Source organism: Pyxicephalus adspersus, chromosome 4 (assembly GCF_032062135.1).
Source record: "Pyxicephalus adspersus chromosome 4, UCB_Pads_2.0, whole genome shotgun sequence".
Taxonomy (NCBI): Eukaryota; Metazoa; Chordata; class Amphibia; order Anura; family Pyxicephalidae; genus Pyxicephalus; species Pyxicephalus adspersus.
The window spans coordinates 105,100,457-105,115,263 of record NC_092861.1 but is presented as its reverse complement, the minus strand read 5'-3'; the positions used below and the strand labels follow the sequence as shown (position 1 = coordinate 105,115,263).

Below are 14,807 nucleotides of genomic sequence, written 5' to 3'. Positions count from 1 at the left end.
GGTTGTCTGTTTAAGGCATCCATATATTTGCAGTTCATTGTTGATTTACAGTTTATATAGAAAGAAATCTCTCTCAAGGCAAATAGTGGTAAAGCTTAAGGAAACATTGACAGCCTACTTTAAACAGTCAAGCCTGTTTATTTTGCAGGTTCAATTCTTTGGTCCAGTATGCTTCAATGTCAGCGATTCCCTTTGTATTTATTCTTGGATGTAGCTCACCTAATCTCCTACACTGCAGCTTTTGCCATAAGAAGAATAATGGGCTGGTTTGCAGACAAAGCATCCAAAAAGTTTGGATGAATATTGACATGTTTTGTTTGTAGTGTACAAAGGGAGATAACACAAGTGTGCAAGTACACTTAAACTATGTTATATTTAAGATTTATGAAATAATGTAATAACAAAAAGATTACAGATAAAGAAACTTGGCTGCAGAACTTAGATGAAGTCCAAAGAATCTCATTCATTGTAGTTCAATGACTTGGCAAATGAACAACAGACACTTCACAGAAAGACATTTTTATAGCAAGTTCTGGTAAGGCAAATTAAGCACAGAGCTGTCTTTTAAGTTCTATAGGAAATGAGGCTATTGCCAGTGCTTGACTGACTAGATACTGACTAGTAATAACTCTTAACCAGTATTTTACCTTAAAAAGCTGCTATTTAGGGTGTACCTGGACAGAAACTACAAAAGAAAAGTTCCCCTAATAGGTCAAAAGTAGATCAAGTGCCATATCTCTAAGATAATACAAAATTCAAAAAGATAGATAAGAGAAATACATCCTTAATAAAAGGAGCAGAAAGCAATTGGAAATTAGGGAATTACTCACTATTTATTAAATCAGTTAAAACATCTAACTTTTTTTAACAAACATTAAAACATTATTTAATTTTGATGTGAATCCTTTGTTTCTCTTTCATCATTGTGTATTATTTCCATTAAATGTAAAATATTTTGCTATATTACATATTTATCTTTGTTATTAATATTATACAATATCATTATTTGAAGGTACTGAGATTGTTTTTTGAACATTTCTTTAATTAGTTGTAAATAGTTCTATTGGCTTGTTATATTCCCCTGAAGAAGTGGGTACACCTGCAAAACACGTCAGGAACAACAATAGTGGTTTAATGGATTCATCGTTTTGTAAATTACCTATATAATGTTATTCAATAGTACAAGCCCTAACTGCGGACTGTTTTTAATGTTTCTAAATTCAATTTGGATGTTTTAGGTAATATTATAATTAGCCAGTACATACCTACTTTCCATTTTTTCTGCTCCATGTATTAAGGATTTATTCCTCTTTCTTATCTTTTTGAATTGTGTACGTGATGTAGGCTTATGAAGGATACCACAGTAAAAGAGTACTCTTTAATGGGCAAATCTTTTTTTGCATTTCAGCATGGCACCTCCATACAGTGGAGAAAATTACACATAGAACAGGAAATATGTTATTCCCAGGATCACCAGGTGAAAAAAAAGAGCCTTTAAAAGGTACCTAATACAGCCAACAAGTTTTAATAATAGTATGTGCAATATACAAGTTTCAATAGAGTTTAAGTTATTAAAAGCTGAATAAACGACAAAAATGACATGACATGAATAAACAAAAACACCTTTATATCTGCCATTTTCACTAATATATAAAAGATTTTAAGTGATGGTAATTGGATTCACAATTCTTCCAAGAAGTATCGATGCCTTTGTAGTCCCTTCAAAAAGCATGAGAATGAAGGGTCTGTTGACCTTTACTTCTAGAGGCTCCTGGTTTTCTTCTGGTACGTTTACTTCATTATCACCACTGTCTCCCAGCTCAAAATGAACTATGTTGATTACCTGTAAAAATATAGTAATAAACTCATGTTGTATGACTTAAAAGAAAAGACCTTATTACCATTACTGTAAGAAGAAAAAACAGGTAAGGTAAAGTAAAGGAAGGTACTGGGTGCCTGGACCAAAAGCAGTTGTTTTGATGTAATTATAGTGGTTTGGTCATGCTGTATTTTTGATATATTTCTAAATGCAGATGTTTTACCAGCTCTATTGGAGAGAGAACATGTACCACAATGGTTCACTATTTATAATGAAATTCTGTTTAAAGGCAAAATGTAGTAAAATTGCATATAGTTGCTATAAATCTAATCACACTTTTACCTATTTTGGGCATCTTTTTCAAAACCTATAATGCTCTGGATATCCCTTGTCATTTGTATACCTACATTAAATGTAAACTGAAAAAAGTATAAAAGTAAAGAAACATCTAGTGGTTTTGTGGGCATCACAAAACAGACTCCCATTGGGATCAAGTTACTTGGATGTTTGCCTTGACCATCAGAGGGTTTTACCACCCTGGGAACAGAGGGGTCCACATAACTTAACATAACAAATAGTTTGATTTAGATCATGACTTGTTGTCTCCAGCAGAAACTAGAGCATCCGTCTTTGCTAGCACATAGTTCACCTGTTTCAGCAGGGCATAATTCATCACTCTATTGCTAGAATTATATAAAGTATAATCTTTAACAATTTTTTGAGGCCTGAACGGAAATTAGCATGTAATATTATTTCAAAATGAAGCCTTTGTACAATACATGTTGAGGAAAAATTAATTGACATGAAAATATACATAATTACTCTACTACCAAACATTGGCCCATATATACCAACAATAAGACATTATTTTAAACCAAACAAATTGTTCATATCCTTTTGCAACCAGCGGCAGTGCTATCTATGCCTTTTTTTTTAAAGCTGTAGTTACCATGAGGATACCATTAATTTAGAAGGGGTTTGCAAAGCAATTATTTAGGACTTTGCCAGTACAAATGTCAATGATGCAATCCATGTTTATTTTGCCACTTTGCTGTGTAAAGAAAAATAGAAGACACAATAGTAAGATTATATATTTGTACAATGTATAACAAGTTAAATTTCCTTTAAAATGTTTTAGAAGCGCTGAAATAGGTAAATGACTTAGGCTTACACGGGAACCTTCTAATATAACCCATTGTAAAAATACCTAAAAAATAACTTCCACATACATTTAAAAATAAAAAACTTTGAAAGTATTTTGGATAACATAGCAGAATAGTACATTACCTTTCCAATATTTATATCTTCATTACTCAGTTTGCCAAAATGAGCAGTCTTTCCAAGCAAATTAGGCAGTTTCATTTGAGTAAGAAGGTCATTGGCATCATATAAACATTCTATTTCCAGCTTTGGTATAGTTAAATGGATGTATCTGTAAAATGAATACAAGGTGGTTTACAGATGTAGTTTTTCTACTAAAAAGTTTTTTCCTCATAAAGCTCATATAATGTTGAATCTTACCTGTTTGATAAACCATTTAATGTCTGCCAACTATTGATTTTAAAGGAGGATTCAATGTTCTCCAGGGTATTTCCATTGATCGGCAAGATAATCAACAAGAAATCATTTTCACTAATATAAATCTTTAGTACCAACTGATTTGATATGCTGTCATATTTGAACTGAAACATTCCTGTTGCTGAAATCATAGGGACTGAGATTTGCCTGCCTGGCTCAATCCAAAATTGCTGAAGCTCCGGAATTAAGAAAGACTTGGTCACTTTACCTTGAATGAAATATAAAACAATATCAAAACAGCAATTACATAAATTGTATCTAGGCAAGTAGTAGGTTAAAAGCAATAACCTAGCAAATGTATTTTTTGGTTTAATAAAACACATTTTTAGCAGGAAAGAGAATCTCTGTTAGCTTTGTGTTGCTCTTCCTTTTCCTTGGAAACTATTTTGCTTTCTGTTCTAGCAGCAACCTTGTCTTTGGAACTGAAAATGTGGGAACTTCTCAGTTGTGCTAGGCAGTAACAAAATATGAGACAGAGGATCTAATCCCTTACTGTCCTATACAAGATACAGCTTTCTGTGTTACCTCTCTGCCTCAAACTCATTTATTGGTTCATGAATTAGCAAAAATATAGGGATCTTCCTGACTGTGCAGTGAGGTAGAGGTGTGCAAATTTCAAGGATATCTATACATAAACTGAAGATGTTTATTACAGGAAAAAAAAGCAAGCAATCAGCTAAATACACAGTTGAAACAATTATGCTTGCTCATTTACCTTCTAAAGAAGTTGTATTTTTGTATAGCCCAACTTGTTGTTTACTCATACTAAATATGTTGCCCAGCCAGGTAAGGTACACACTTTTTTCTTGGTTCCATAATGCAGCTTATAGTAGTACTATACCCTCCCATGAAAATTTTATGTGGCATCATTTATTTATAAAGGCACCAGCACTTGAGAGCCAATCCCAAATCTACCTGTTAATACTTCCAGTATCACTTATGATATTATTAATGAGGTTGTGCTGACTTTTATTCATTCAGTCACAACAAAGATAATTTTTTACTGCATGGTACACATAATTGGGTTTCACCTTACTCAGTCTGATAAGTGGAGGTTGACTTTTAAAGTAAACCTGCTGTACTGGTTTGGTAAATCAGTCCCAGTATATATTTTCTTTTTTGTGCTAAACTATTTGATCTTTAATTCTTTTAATGTGCTGAGCATGCTAACAGTTGTTCTAAATTTTATAGGTTTAACAACATGTTTACCTACCTTTATAATAAACGTGGCTAAGGTACAAAAAATTAGATGCTTCATCAACTGATGTCAGTCCATATTTGCTTTTTTTGGGTAATTGAATATCCAAAAATTCATTCATTAAACCTACAGCCTTTGCTGAATTTGTGAAGTTTACAGCTCTAATGTACAAATTATTAGCGGATGGTGCCAACTCACGAATTATGTTTTCTGACAAAGGGACTCCTGGAGAGACAAATATGAAGATTGTTTTCAATACTAAGATGTTTCCATTTTTTGAAAAGAGAGCACGGTCAATAGTTTTTAATTTTGAAATGATCTTTAAACCATTTATTTGTGAAGTGCAGCTCTTGCTTTCTGATGGATGTTCAAAGCCTAAAAGTTTCTGCAAACTCAAAGCAGTTTCTCCAGAAGCACTAAGATAAAAGGATACCATTGACCAATAAAAATTTGTTGAGGACAGAAGGATAGTGTTAGTTGTATGTAATTCTTCCAATGCCTGGTAAGCTCGTTGACCCAAAAAATTTATGAGTGAAGTCAGATAGCTTTCAGAAACATCAAACTGATATGTCCTTGTGTAGGTTTCGACTTTCCTGAATTTTTCTTCAGAAGTAAACCTTGTTTCGATAGGGACTGGCATGACTGTTTTTTCAAATGTGTTATTTTGTGTTTGTAAATGTTCACATTCACTTTTGTTGTATGCAAATAGATTAAATGGATGAACATAGACACGATTGCATCTGCATAAACCAAGAGATACAATCATGCACAACAAGATATTCTGGAGATACATTTTAAGCAGATCTGCAAAAAAAAAAAACAAAAAACACAAATTATTAAAAAAAGCAACAAAATATTTATAACCCAAACATGTTAAATTTTTAAATTGCATGATAAAAATTACATTCAAAGTTTAGCTTCAGCACATGTTCAGTATGCACATGTATACTGCAGATTCAGTGATAATGACCCTTAAAACTACAATATTATGTTTTACATCCTTAAAATGATAAAATAAATACTTTAACATTTGGTAATATTACTTTATTTGTAAAAAACTTCCAGCATTTTTATTTGGAAAATGTCCCTGATTTTTTTAATACCGGATTAACTAATCATTTACAGGGGATAATTAGAATGTGACAATAGCATTGCTTTAGCGTTGTGCATGCTTTAACTGCATCCAAACTTACAGAAGTACATCCAATATTTTTTGATCTGCCTTTTGCAGGATGAACAAATGTATTTGGTACAGACTTTAAAATTGTTAGATTTTTAGGACCTGATTTATTAAAGCTGTAGTTAGTGAAGCTGTGTGATTGATTTCTTCAAATGACTTCTTCGTCATTTGCTATACCATGTCATGGGATATACCATCTATTTTAAAAGGGTGGGACTGCAAAACTCCAAGTGTGACAAAATCCAATTGAAGTCCAAAAATCCACATTAAATTAATTACAAGTAAGATTTTTTTTTTTTTTTTTACAAAATAGCTTTAAAATTTTAGTTTTGGTGGATAACAACTAAATGTGGTTTACAAGTAAGATTTTTTTTTTTTTTTTTACAAAATAGCTTTAAAATTTTAGTTTTGGTGGATAACAACTAAATGTGGTTTCTCTTGCAAATTTTAGAAACTTTTGACAGGATGGAGCCAGTCTGAATCAATTTTCTTAATTGGTTCACTTCCAAATGTGCACACAAAGTGTTGTTAATACAATTTGTCTGCTTCCTTTTATTGTTACTATTAAAAAATTAAAAAAATTATTAGCAATTCGAGCAACAGATGGCTAAAACAGGTCACCAATCCAAGGTTCATTTTAATTAGCATTAGTTGCTCCATGCTGGTGGCAAGCAGCATAGTCCATTTTGGAATGAAAATTCCACCTTCCACTCTGAAAACTCTCTCCAACAAGACACTCAAGTGTATAAGACAAACACATGTATGGCCTACCTTGAAATTCTAGTACAATTTCTTGGGCCAGTAATGCATCAGGTCTAGAGTTATCTAATCTGGCGCTTCAGGGTATACCATGATACCGTTTGGCCTATCTTCTAACTGGCAAATGATTCATGCCCCTCTATAAATTTAACTCGATTTCACAATTAGCAGTGGAAGAAAATGCCACCTTGGTGTTTCCTTAACTAGCAGTTACAAAAAATGCTGCATTGGAAAGCACTTTTTTATTATTATTATTATTATAATTATTGGTATTATAATTACGCAGCACTGTACATTAAATACGGGTTGCAAATGACAGACAGATACAGGCAGTGACAGAAGAGGAGGAGAGGACTCTGCCCCGAAGAGCTTACAATTACAATGAGAGCTTATGATTTCCCTAATTAACTAATTTCCAGAAATAAATATAGAAGGAAATGCCTCTGTCTTAGTGTTGTATACCCTTTATCATTTTTCCAATTTTCCCACCGCCCAGCACTATAAGAGGCATTCTTCTCAATGCCCACCATGCTAATGCACTCTAAGCTGTGGATATAGTAATCACTGTAGGGATTCCCTTAAGACCCTGTTGGGGTTCCCCCATGTAAAAACACAGAAAACGCATTGAAGTCTAAAGGAGACAAATATTCTGTGGAGTGTTATCTCTCCTGATTGAATGTCCTTAGCATTTATTTCCTTAGAATCAAAAGTTCAAAAAGAGCATTTTCTCTCTTGGATGTGGCATATTTAAAGAGAATTTACTTGAAGTTAAAAAGAACATTCAGTCCTAAGTGAAAATAGCTAATAAAAGCTAGTTTTCTTGGTTAATTATATTTCAATCTTTTTTTTGAACATTTTTAACATAAACAAGGTTACAGAACAGTTGGATGATAACGAAAGAATAAAATACTTTCCAAACAATGAACATTGTAACATATGTTAAGTTCTGGCATTGAGTAAAGCAATATTTACGGAAATATATAGGAAGAACAAAATAAAGAACATACATAATATGGGGTGACCGGAAAATCTCACATAGTGAGAAAATAAAAACATTAATATATTGATCCAACTGAAATGGGCCTAAAAAGTAAATATACATATACATATAAAAGAAGAACAAAAGGAGAGGAAAGGGAAAGAGACAGGATGAAGACATGAGACAAGGGGGAAAAAGGAGGAACCAGACAAAAAGAAAAGGGGAAAGGAAAGGGAGGAGACCTATACAGAAAATGACAGAAAAAAAAAATCATCAGAAGGAAAGGCATTAACCTCCTGGGTGGTACATTTCTGTCCGGATTTATATATCTGAAAGCAGTACATTGTTTTTCATGAAAATGTATTTTACAGTATGATATAATAAGATGAGTATAATAAAGTTTGAAACACAAAATCATGGCAAAATAATAAATTAAATAAAAAATAAAAAAACAAAAAAAATGTTTTAATTAAAAAAAAAAATTAAAAATAATATACTCATACTAATATATTATAATGTAAAATACATTTTCATGAAAGACAATGTATATATTTTAATGCTGAGAAATAAGAAAATACTCAGTAACTTGGCCTAGAAAATATTTGGTTACTTGCCAAGTTCATATACACTTTATATCCACTTCATATCCACTTTTTTACTGCTTTTCTTCTAAATATAAATATCTTTTATGATAATAAATGATTAACATTCTGCTTAATCCTGGTACCTCAATAACTGCATCCAGACTGCAATTCTCAATTGTTTGTTCTCAATCAATTGCACTTTGATTTTTCATTACTGACCACTCTATTATGTTACACAGCTTCTAAAAGTATTGGCACAGCTCCCTGTGCTTCCTAAAAATGTGAGCCAAGACCCAGCTCTGACTGCACAAAGGTGAATACTAATTAGGTAATCACTGTGTTTTATACTTGTGTCCAAAAGTTTAGTGTTCTTTAAACAAAACATTGAACAGCTTCTGTTTGTTTCTAATCCTGTTAAACCGGATCTAAAATCAAAATGTCCCCTCCACTGTAGTAGATATGTCACATAAATATTACATCTACAAACAGACTCACAATAAGTACCTTAAATTGTAAACTGACTTGGTTTTATTTTCTCATTGACCTTACTGTGCATTGTAGAACCTTTTTTGAGGAGCAGGGAAATGTAGGGAGAAAAGTGAGAAAAAAATTCATCTGGAGACCATTCCAACCTGGAATTTACCTTTTCTGAGCTCATACTGAAACTGATAATTTTACAATTCTGTGTTACGATTTAGGTTTCAGATTTCCCTTGTGTACAAATGGGAACATCAGCCAGTCACAGGCAGCCATATTGATGCCCTTTCCTCCATTCTCTACAGAACGGGCTGATGTCACTACTGTCCTCTATAAAGGCAGAGTACAGCAGCACAATGTGACATTTAATGGTGCTGTCCTGGAAAAGTTTGTATTATTAGGAAAACCCAAAAATTCTCCAATAACAATAGGTGTTGCCAAGCCTTATAAGGTTAAGCAATAAATTAAAAGGTCAATGATAAGAAGAGAAAAGCAAACAGGTAGTGAGAGAAGGAGGTTGTTGCTTTTCTAGAAACATTTCGTCATATGGCTTCCTCAGGGGAGGGCGGAGACTTTGACTAATACATAATATAGAAAAAAAAAACAAAGAATTTATGAAAAAAAATATACATCAATTTTCAAATTCTCACAAAGTACATGAAAAATTGAAGTGTGACATGGTAAAACATAAACAAAATATGATTGAAATATGGAAAAATAAAGGTAGAAACCATAAACCAATGCTTAACAAAAGAAACTTATATTTTTTTAAGGATTAATGTATGTGGTAATAAGTAGGTTGTATAGGTAAAGGTGTACATGAATAGAAAACTGGGTAAATAAAGTCATACTATACATACATACTTTAAATACAATACATAGAGCCAAAAAAATTGCAGTCCCATTGGAATATTGTAGTGATGTTGAGGGAGTAGATGGTATCTACATCCTAGACCTCTAAAGGGTTGTTTGTATGTCTGGGCTAGCAAGACATACAATCTCAATGCTCTGTGAACTTACAATTAATCCTCTGCGGGACCATTTTTAACTTTATTCGCAAAGTGGAGATTTGGGGACTGCTTTTACTTCAAAGCATAAAATAAGGTTCTTCACCCTGACCCAAAAATCCTTCATATGCAATAACTCTCAAGAGACAAGGCAGGTTACAAACTTTCCCTCTTGCTGTCATATGACTCTGGTTGTTTTATCTTGTATCTTTCCTACCTCTTCAGCTGTATGCTGGAGATGTGGAAAGACCCCTGGCACCTTGCTGCATTTGTTTTGGCAGTGCCCCAGGATAAGGGACTTCTGGGACCAGGTGAACTCTATGGGTCTTATTTAATAAAGCTTTCCAAGGCTGGAGAAGATACACCTTCATGTGTAGGTGATCCAGCAAACCTGGAATAATCTGGTCCAGGACTGAAAAATTGGCTAATAAATAGCAAATTACTTTTAAGAAATTAATTCCAGGTTTGCTGGATTGCCCAGATTCACTGGTGAAATGATATATTTTACAGCTTTGGAAAGCTTTATTAAATCAGGCCCTATCTCCTAAAAATATAAAGAGGCTCCTTTGCCAAATGAACCATTTTATTTCCTACTGCACAGTAATACGATTCTCCAGAAATGCTAAAAGCTCAGTATATATCTATTGAATAAATAATGCAAGGGTTTGCATTCCCTTGTACAAGAAGCAAGACCATTCCTCCTCAGAATAGCTTATGAGTCGACAGCAATTATTTTCTTTTGTGTTACATGATTGTAATGTAAAGAACTGTAAAAAGAGTCAACTGATTATAAAGACCCTTTAGACACACCCTAGATGCATATTAAGTGTTATCTTTCCTCATCAACCCCCCACCTCTTAATATTTTTTTTTACTGTATTACTTTAATTGCCATGAAGCATGTATCTACCTGTCTTGTTTTAAATGGATATCCTAAACTCCTTATTTAGAGTCCACTTCCTAATTAGAATTTGCATGTCTTCAAAACCTAAATTTAAACTCAGGGAAAACAAAAAAGGATCTCTCTGTTTTACCATGCCTACATTGAAAATGAATAGATAATGTGAAAAAAGGAAAAGGAAGGGAAAAAATCAGAAGAAAGTAAAATACAATTGTAAGACTACCCATAAGGTAGTTGCCACATTCCTAAGATGCAGTTTATACAAATCCCTTGCTTGGCACTTTCTCTTCCCTCTTTCACCACTGAAGAAGCCATATATTTGCTTAACGTATCAGGACCCTTTTCTCTGAGCAAATGTATATATAGAAAATATATAATGAAGAATATTGTAAAATATGAACTGCTGATATGGGAAAATGGGAAAATATTATTAATATTTTTTTATCATGTGTAAATAAGGATTTTTTAAAAAAGGAGAGAGAAATAAATAGGAAATAAATAAGCAATATTTCATGGGGGAACACAGTTTTCAAACTGTCTCTTTTTGTTGTTAAAAATTTAGCTTGATATTTGTCAAAATCCACCAAATATTTTACCAAAGCAAAGTTTACCTTGAGAGACTTCCAGGAGCGCGCAAATGTAATATGGCAGCACCCCAAAAAAAGGTTATTTATTTCTGAGAAAAGATTTCTAAAGATTTTCTTTTTAACATAATTACCTTTTATCATTTTATGATTTAAATAATCTTACATTATGGTGTTTTTTTTTCTAAATATATTGCTACTGAAAAAAGGCATAGTGAAAACAAGCAGCCATAAAACTGTTAAAACTGTTTCCAGTTTTAAAAAAAGGGATTTTTTTCAGCGAATTGTCATAAAGAGTGAAAATAGCAGGAAACTATACAACTTTTGTAGTTTCATTTATTTTGTTAAAGAATAACTTGTTGTCCAGTAAGTCAATTATTATATCTTGCAGATTGCCTGTAGATAACAATATAGATAAGAACACATTTTACTAAGACATAAAACCATTATAGAGCTAAAACTTGTTCTTGTACTTGTCCTTGAAATATAGACTCTGTTGTCTGATTGCCAAAACACTGGGTAACACTTCACACTGTGAAAACATGTTCTTTAAAACATTTTTCTATAAATTAATTACATTTAATGAAATCTAATGCTTTCTCCACAAAAAAAAACCTTGAATTCTTCTACTAATATAATATAATTGAATCATCTTCAGTTATTTACCAGTATTAAAATATTTTAAAAGAGATGCAAAAGATCAGGACACTTTTGTAATCTCCTCCCTGGCATATATATAATGCATGCTTCTTGACAAGTACTTTTGTTTTGAATGCATTAGTTCTGTGTAATACAAAAAATAAGAGATTGAAAGCTTAGACATTTTACTTACGTTTTTTCCAAAACTCCCTTTTTCAATTAAGTGCCTTCTTTCTTTTGAAAACTGGGGAAAGTGTATCTGTTTCAAATATTATATGAGATGTTGCATAACTTTGGTTACTTATTAGCCTGGAGTAGTGACCCCCTATGTGCTCAGAATGTTCTGTGAACATTTGCTGTTTATATATGTCCTTTTTTGCATCATCATCATCATCCACCCGACCTCATGAACTGCAGAGAAAACAAACACCAAATGTTGAACCTTTTGTTTTATATTATCCCAGTATGATGCAGAAAAACAAAATAAACATGGCATGCAGAGCTATTTCACAATAGCAATGAAGAATTGCATTTTATTGTCAGTTAAACATTTTCTTACATAAAAGTTATTTCTGATGTTTTGTACAATTTGATAATACTAATACAGTTACGACTTGCCTATGCATGTATTTAAAAAAGCTAATACCAATTTCTAACAAGCCAATTTCAGCTGCCCTGAAATTGCCTTGAAAGGATCATAGGAAAACTTCAGAACTTCAGAATGTATATATGTGTGTGTATGTATATATTGTGACATGGCAAAAGGGGTAATCTTGGAGGGAAAATATATTTCTCCTCGTTTCCTCTCCTAAAGGAGAGATTAACCAACAACAGGTTTGCTGGGATTCCAGACCTGGGTTTTGCATGTCACTCAGAAGTGTTCTGATCCAGGCCAGAGTTTAGTTTTGTCAGGCCATTAATTACTGCACAGCTGTGAGCAGCAGGTAAAAAAGGAAGGAGAGGAAGGAAGCCTGAGGCACAGGGAAGCTGCCTGTGAGAGCCATTGTTGTACTACATGTGAGTAAAGGTTGCTGGAACGTTTGTGTTGAGTTGGCTGGGTTAGCCACCAACTGGTGGAGAGAAATCTGCTGCTGTTTAGTTAGTGCCTGACTGGCTAGAAATTATTTTTGTTTTGTTTTATTTTATGCAACCTTTTAATGAAATTGACTGGGGGTCAGTTTCAACCTTATTTACTGTCTCCAGTGTGTTCATATAACTCTCCTGCAGTCTGAGATTATTTTTTTACCCCAGAAAAGTTGATCCCACAAGGTTGGTATACTACATTTGGTGCAGGATGCAGGCATCTTGCTAATTGGACTGTAAAATGGAGAATGTGATGAAAGCATTGATTCAGGCCTCTGCGGCCCAGCAGCATGCTACAGCAGTGCAACAACAGCTTCATCATTTCACCAATCGCCAACAGGGTGAAATGATGAAGCTGTTGTCTGCTTAGATTGTTGCAATATTAGATGCCCAGCAATTGGACTGCAGTGTCCTTAAGGAGGTAGCTCTACCCCAGGCAAACTTAAGTGAGGACTCCGCTTTACCTGTCCAAACTGTCAGTAAGACTATTAGTGCAAATCATGTTCTGCAGAAAATGACAGTGGCTGATGATGTGGAGGCCTACCTTGCTACTTTTGAGAGGATTGCGGTGCGTGAAAGTTGGCCTAAGGAACAATGGGCCGGGATAATTGCACCATTTTTGACCTAAATCGGAGATTCTTGCATGTTTGGGTGTGACGCTAGCGGTCCAAGCCCAGCTAGTGCACCACTGGGGGTACAAGCCCTGAAAACTGCCCTGCTCACAAATGTATGATCTTATACACCTTATCAGGAAATTGCTACAACCAGAGTGCTTATCGGCTCCAGGGAGATAATCAAGCGGGTCGGTGTAGATCGTTACCTACGAGCACTGCCTGCCACTCTGAGGAGATGGGTGATCCATGGAATCGGTGGACCAGTTTGTGGAAATGGTGGAGCGGTATAGTGCATCTCCTGGGAAAAATAATAAGGCTGTTTCAGACTGTGAAGAGACTGTAGGCGTAAGGCCTAGGGAGGGGCCAAAGAGGGCAGTAAGGTCCAAGTGGCCTTTGAGAGGACTGAGTCAAGAAAATTTAAAATGTTTTCGTTGCCAAGGGTTAGGACATTTTGCTGATAATTGTGCAATAACCTATTAGCCAATGCAATGTGATTTTTTTGAAAAATTGTATTTCTGTTTGCTCAGATGGTGTGTACTGCAGCTAGCCAAAGCAGTCTTGAGAAACAAATGTGTGTTATGTCAGTTGATGAAAAACCTGTCATTGCTTTGCTGGATTTAGGAAGCGTTGTAGTTCTGGTGAAAGCTGAGTTTGTGTGTCCCTCCAAATACCAACCTAACACTATAGGGGTCATTTGTGTACCCGTGACTACCAGACTGCTGTGGTCCAATTTGATACCCCTTGGGGCTCCGACACACATAGGGTAGGTGTTGTTCCCACGTTGTTTCATGATGCCATAGTCGGGAGGGATTTTCCATACTTTTGGATGAAAACAGGTGTCAGGAGTATAGGTCCCCTGAAGGTCAGCCTGTGGAAATCAGCCCTGTCCCAATTGACAGTAATCCAGAAGGGGAAACTGTAGGTGTGACCAATGAAGGCACTATATTCTTCCCTTTCTCTGTAATGGCTGGAGGCCAAGAGGAGGCGGAGTCAGATGCTTAGGTTACGGACAGTGTTCACAATGCATTGCCTAGTTCTGATACTGCAGATGCACATGATTCTATGCCTGATTTAGAAGTAAAAAGAGATGATTTTCTTTCTGAGCAATTGAGAGATCCCACGCTGAATAGAGCACAGGAAAATGTAAAAGTAATTGATAAAAACTGCCAAAAAATGCCAAAACTATCGTCAAAGAATTGGTTCAGGTATTTAGCCCTGTTGGTATCCCAAAGGAGCTGCTAACAGATCAGGGTACACCTTACACGTTCATGTCCCGTGTAATGAAGGAGCTCTGTAAACTTTTTCAAATTTCGCAGCTCCGCACTTTTGTTGGGCTTATGGGTTAGTGGAAAGATTTAACAAGACCCTAAAGAGAATGTTAAAAAGGTGGTGGACAAGGATGGGAA

At 34.4% G+C, this 14,807-nt stretch overlaps 1 protein-coding gene across 1 annotated transcript; it reads right to left on the bottom strand.

The window, feature by feature from the left end:
* Positions 1–1,509: 1,509 nt before the first annotated feature.
* On the bottom strand, positions 1,510–12,052 carry AGT (angiotensinogen). Its single transcript, XM_072409226.1, has 5 exons — positions 11,898–12,052; positions 4,611–5,399; positions 3,341–3,605; positions 3,107–3,251; positions 1,510–1,843 (listed from the first exon to the last, which is right to left on the bottom strand). Exons 2-5 carry the CDS (start codon positions 5,386–5,388, stop codon positions 1,661–1,663), a joined length of 1,371 nt encoding a protein of 456 aa, XP_072265327.1. The 5' UTR covers positions 5,389–5,399; positions 11,898–12,052; the 3' UTR covers positions 1,510–1,660.
* Positions 12,053–14,807: the final 2,755 nt, after the last annotated feature.

Excerpts from the sequence above, each read along its gene's own strand:
- AGT (XM_072409226.1), bottom strand. The coding sequence starts at position 5,388 with ATGTATCTCCAGAATATCTTGTTGTGCATGATTGTATCTCTTGGTTTA. Across the intron at positions 3,252-3,340 it reads TTAAATGGTTTATCAAACAG|ATACATCCATTTAACTATAC; the intron begins GTAAGATTCAAC and ends TTCATTTTACAG. Across the intron at positions 1,844-3,106 it reads AAGATATAAATATTGGAAAG|GTAATCAACATAGTTCATTT; the intron begins GTAATGTACTAT and ends ATATTTTTACAG.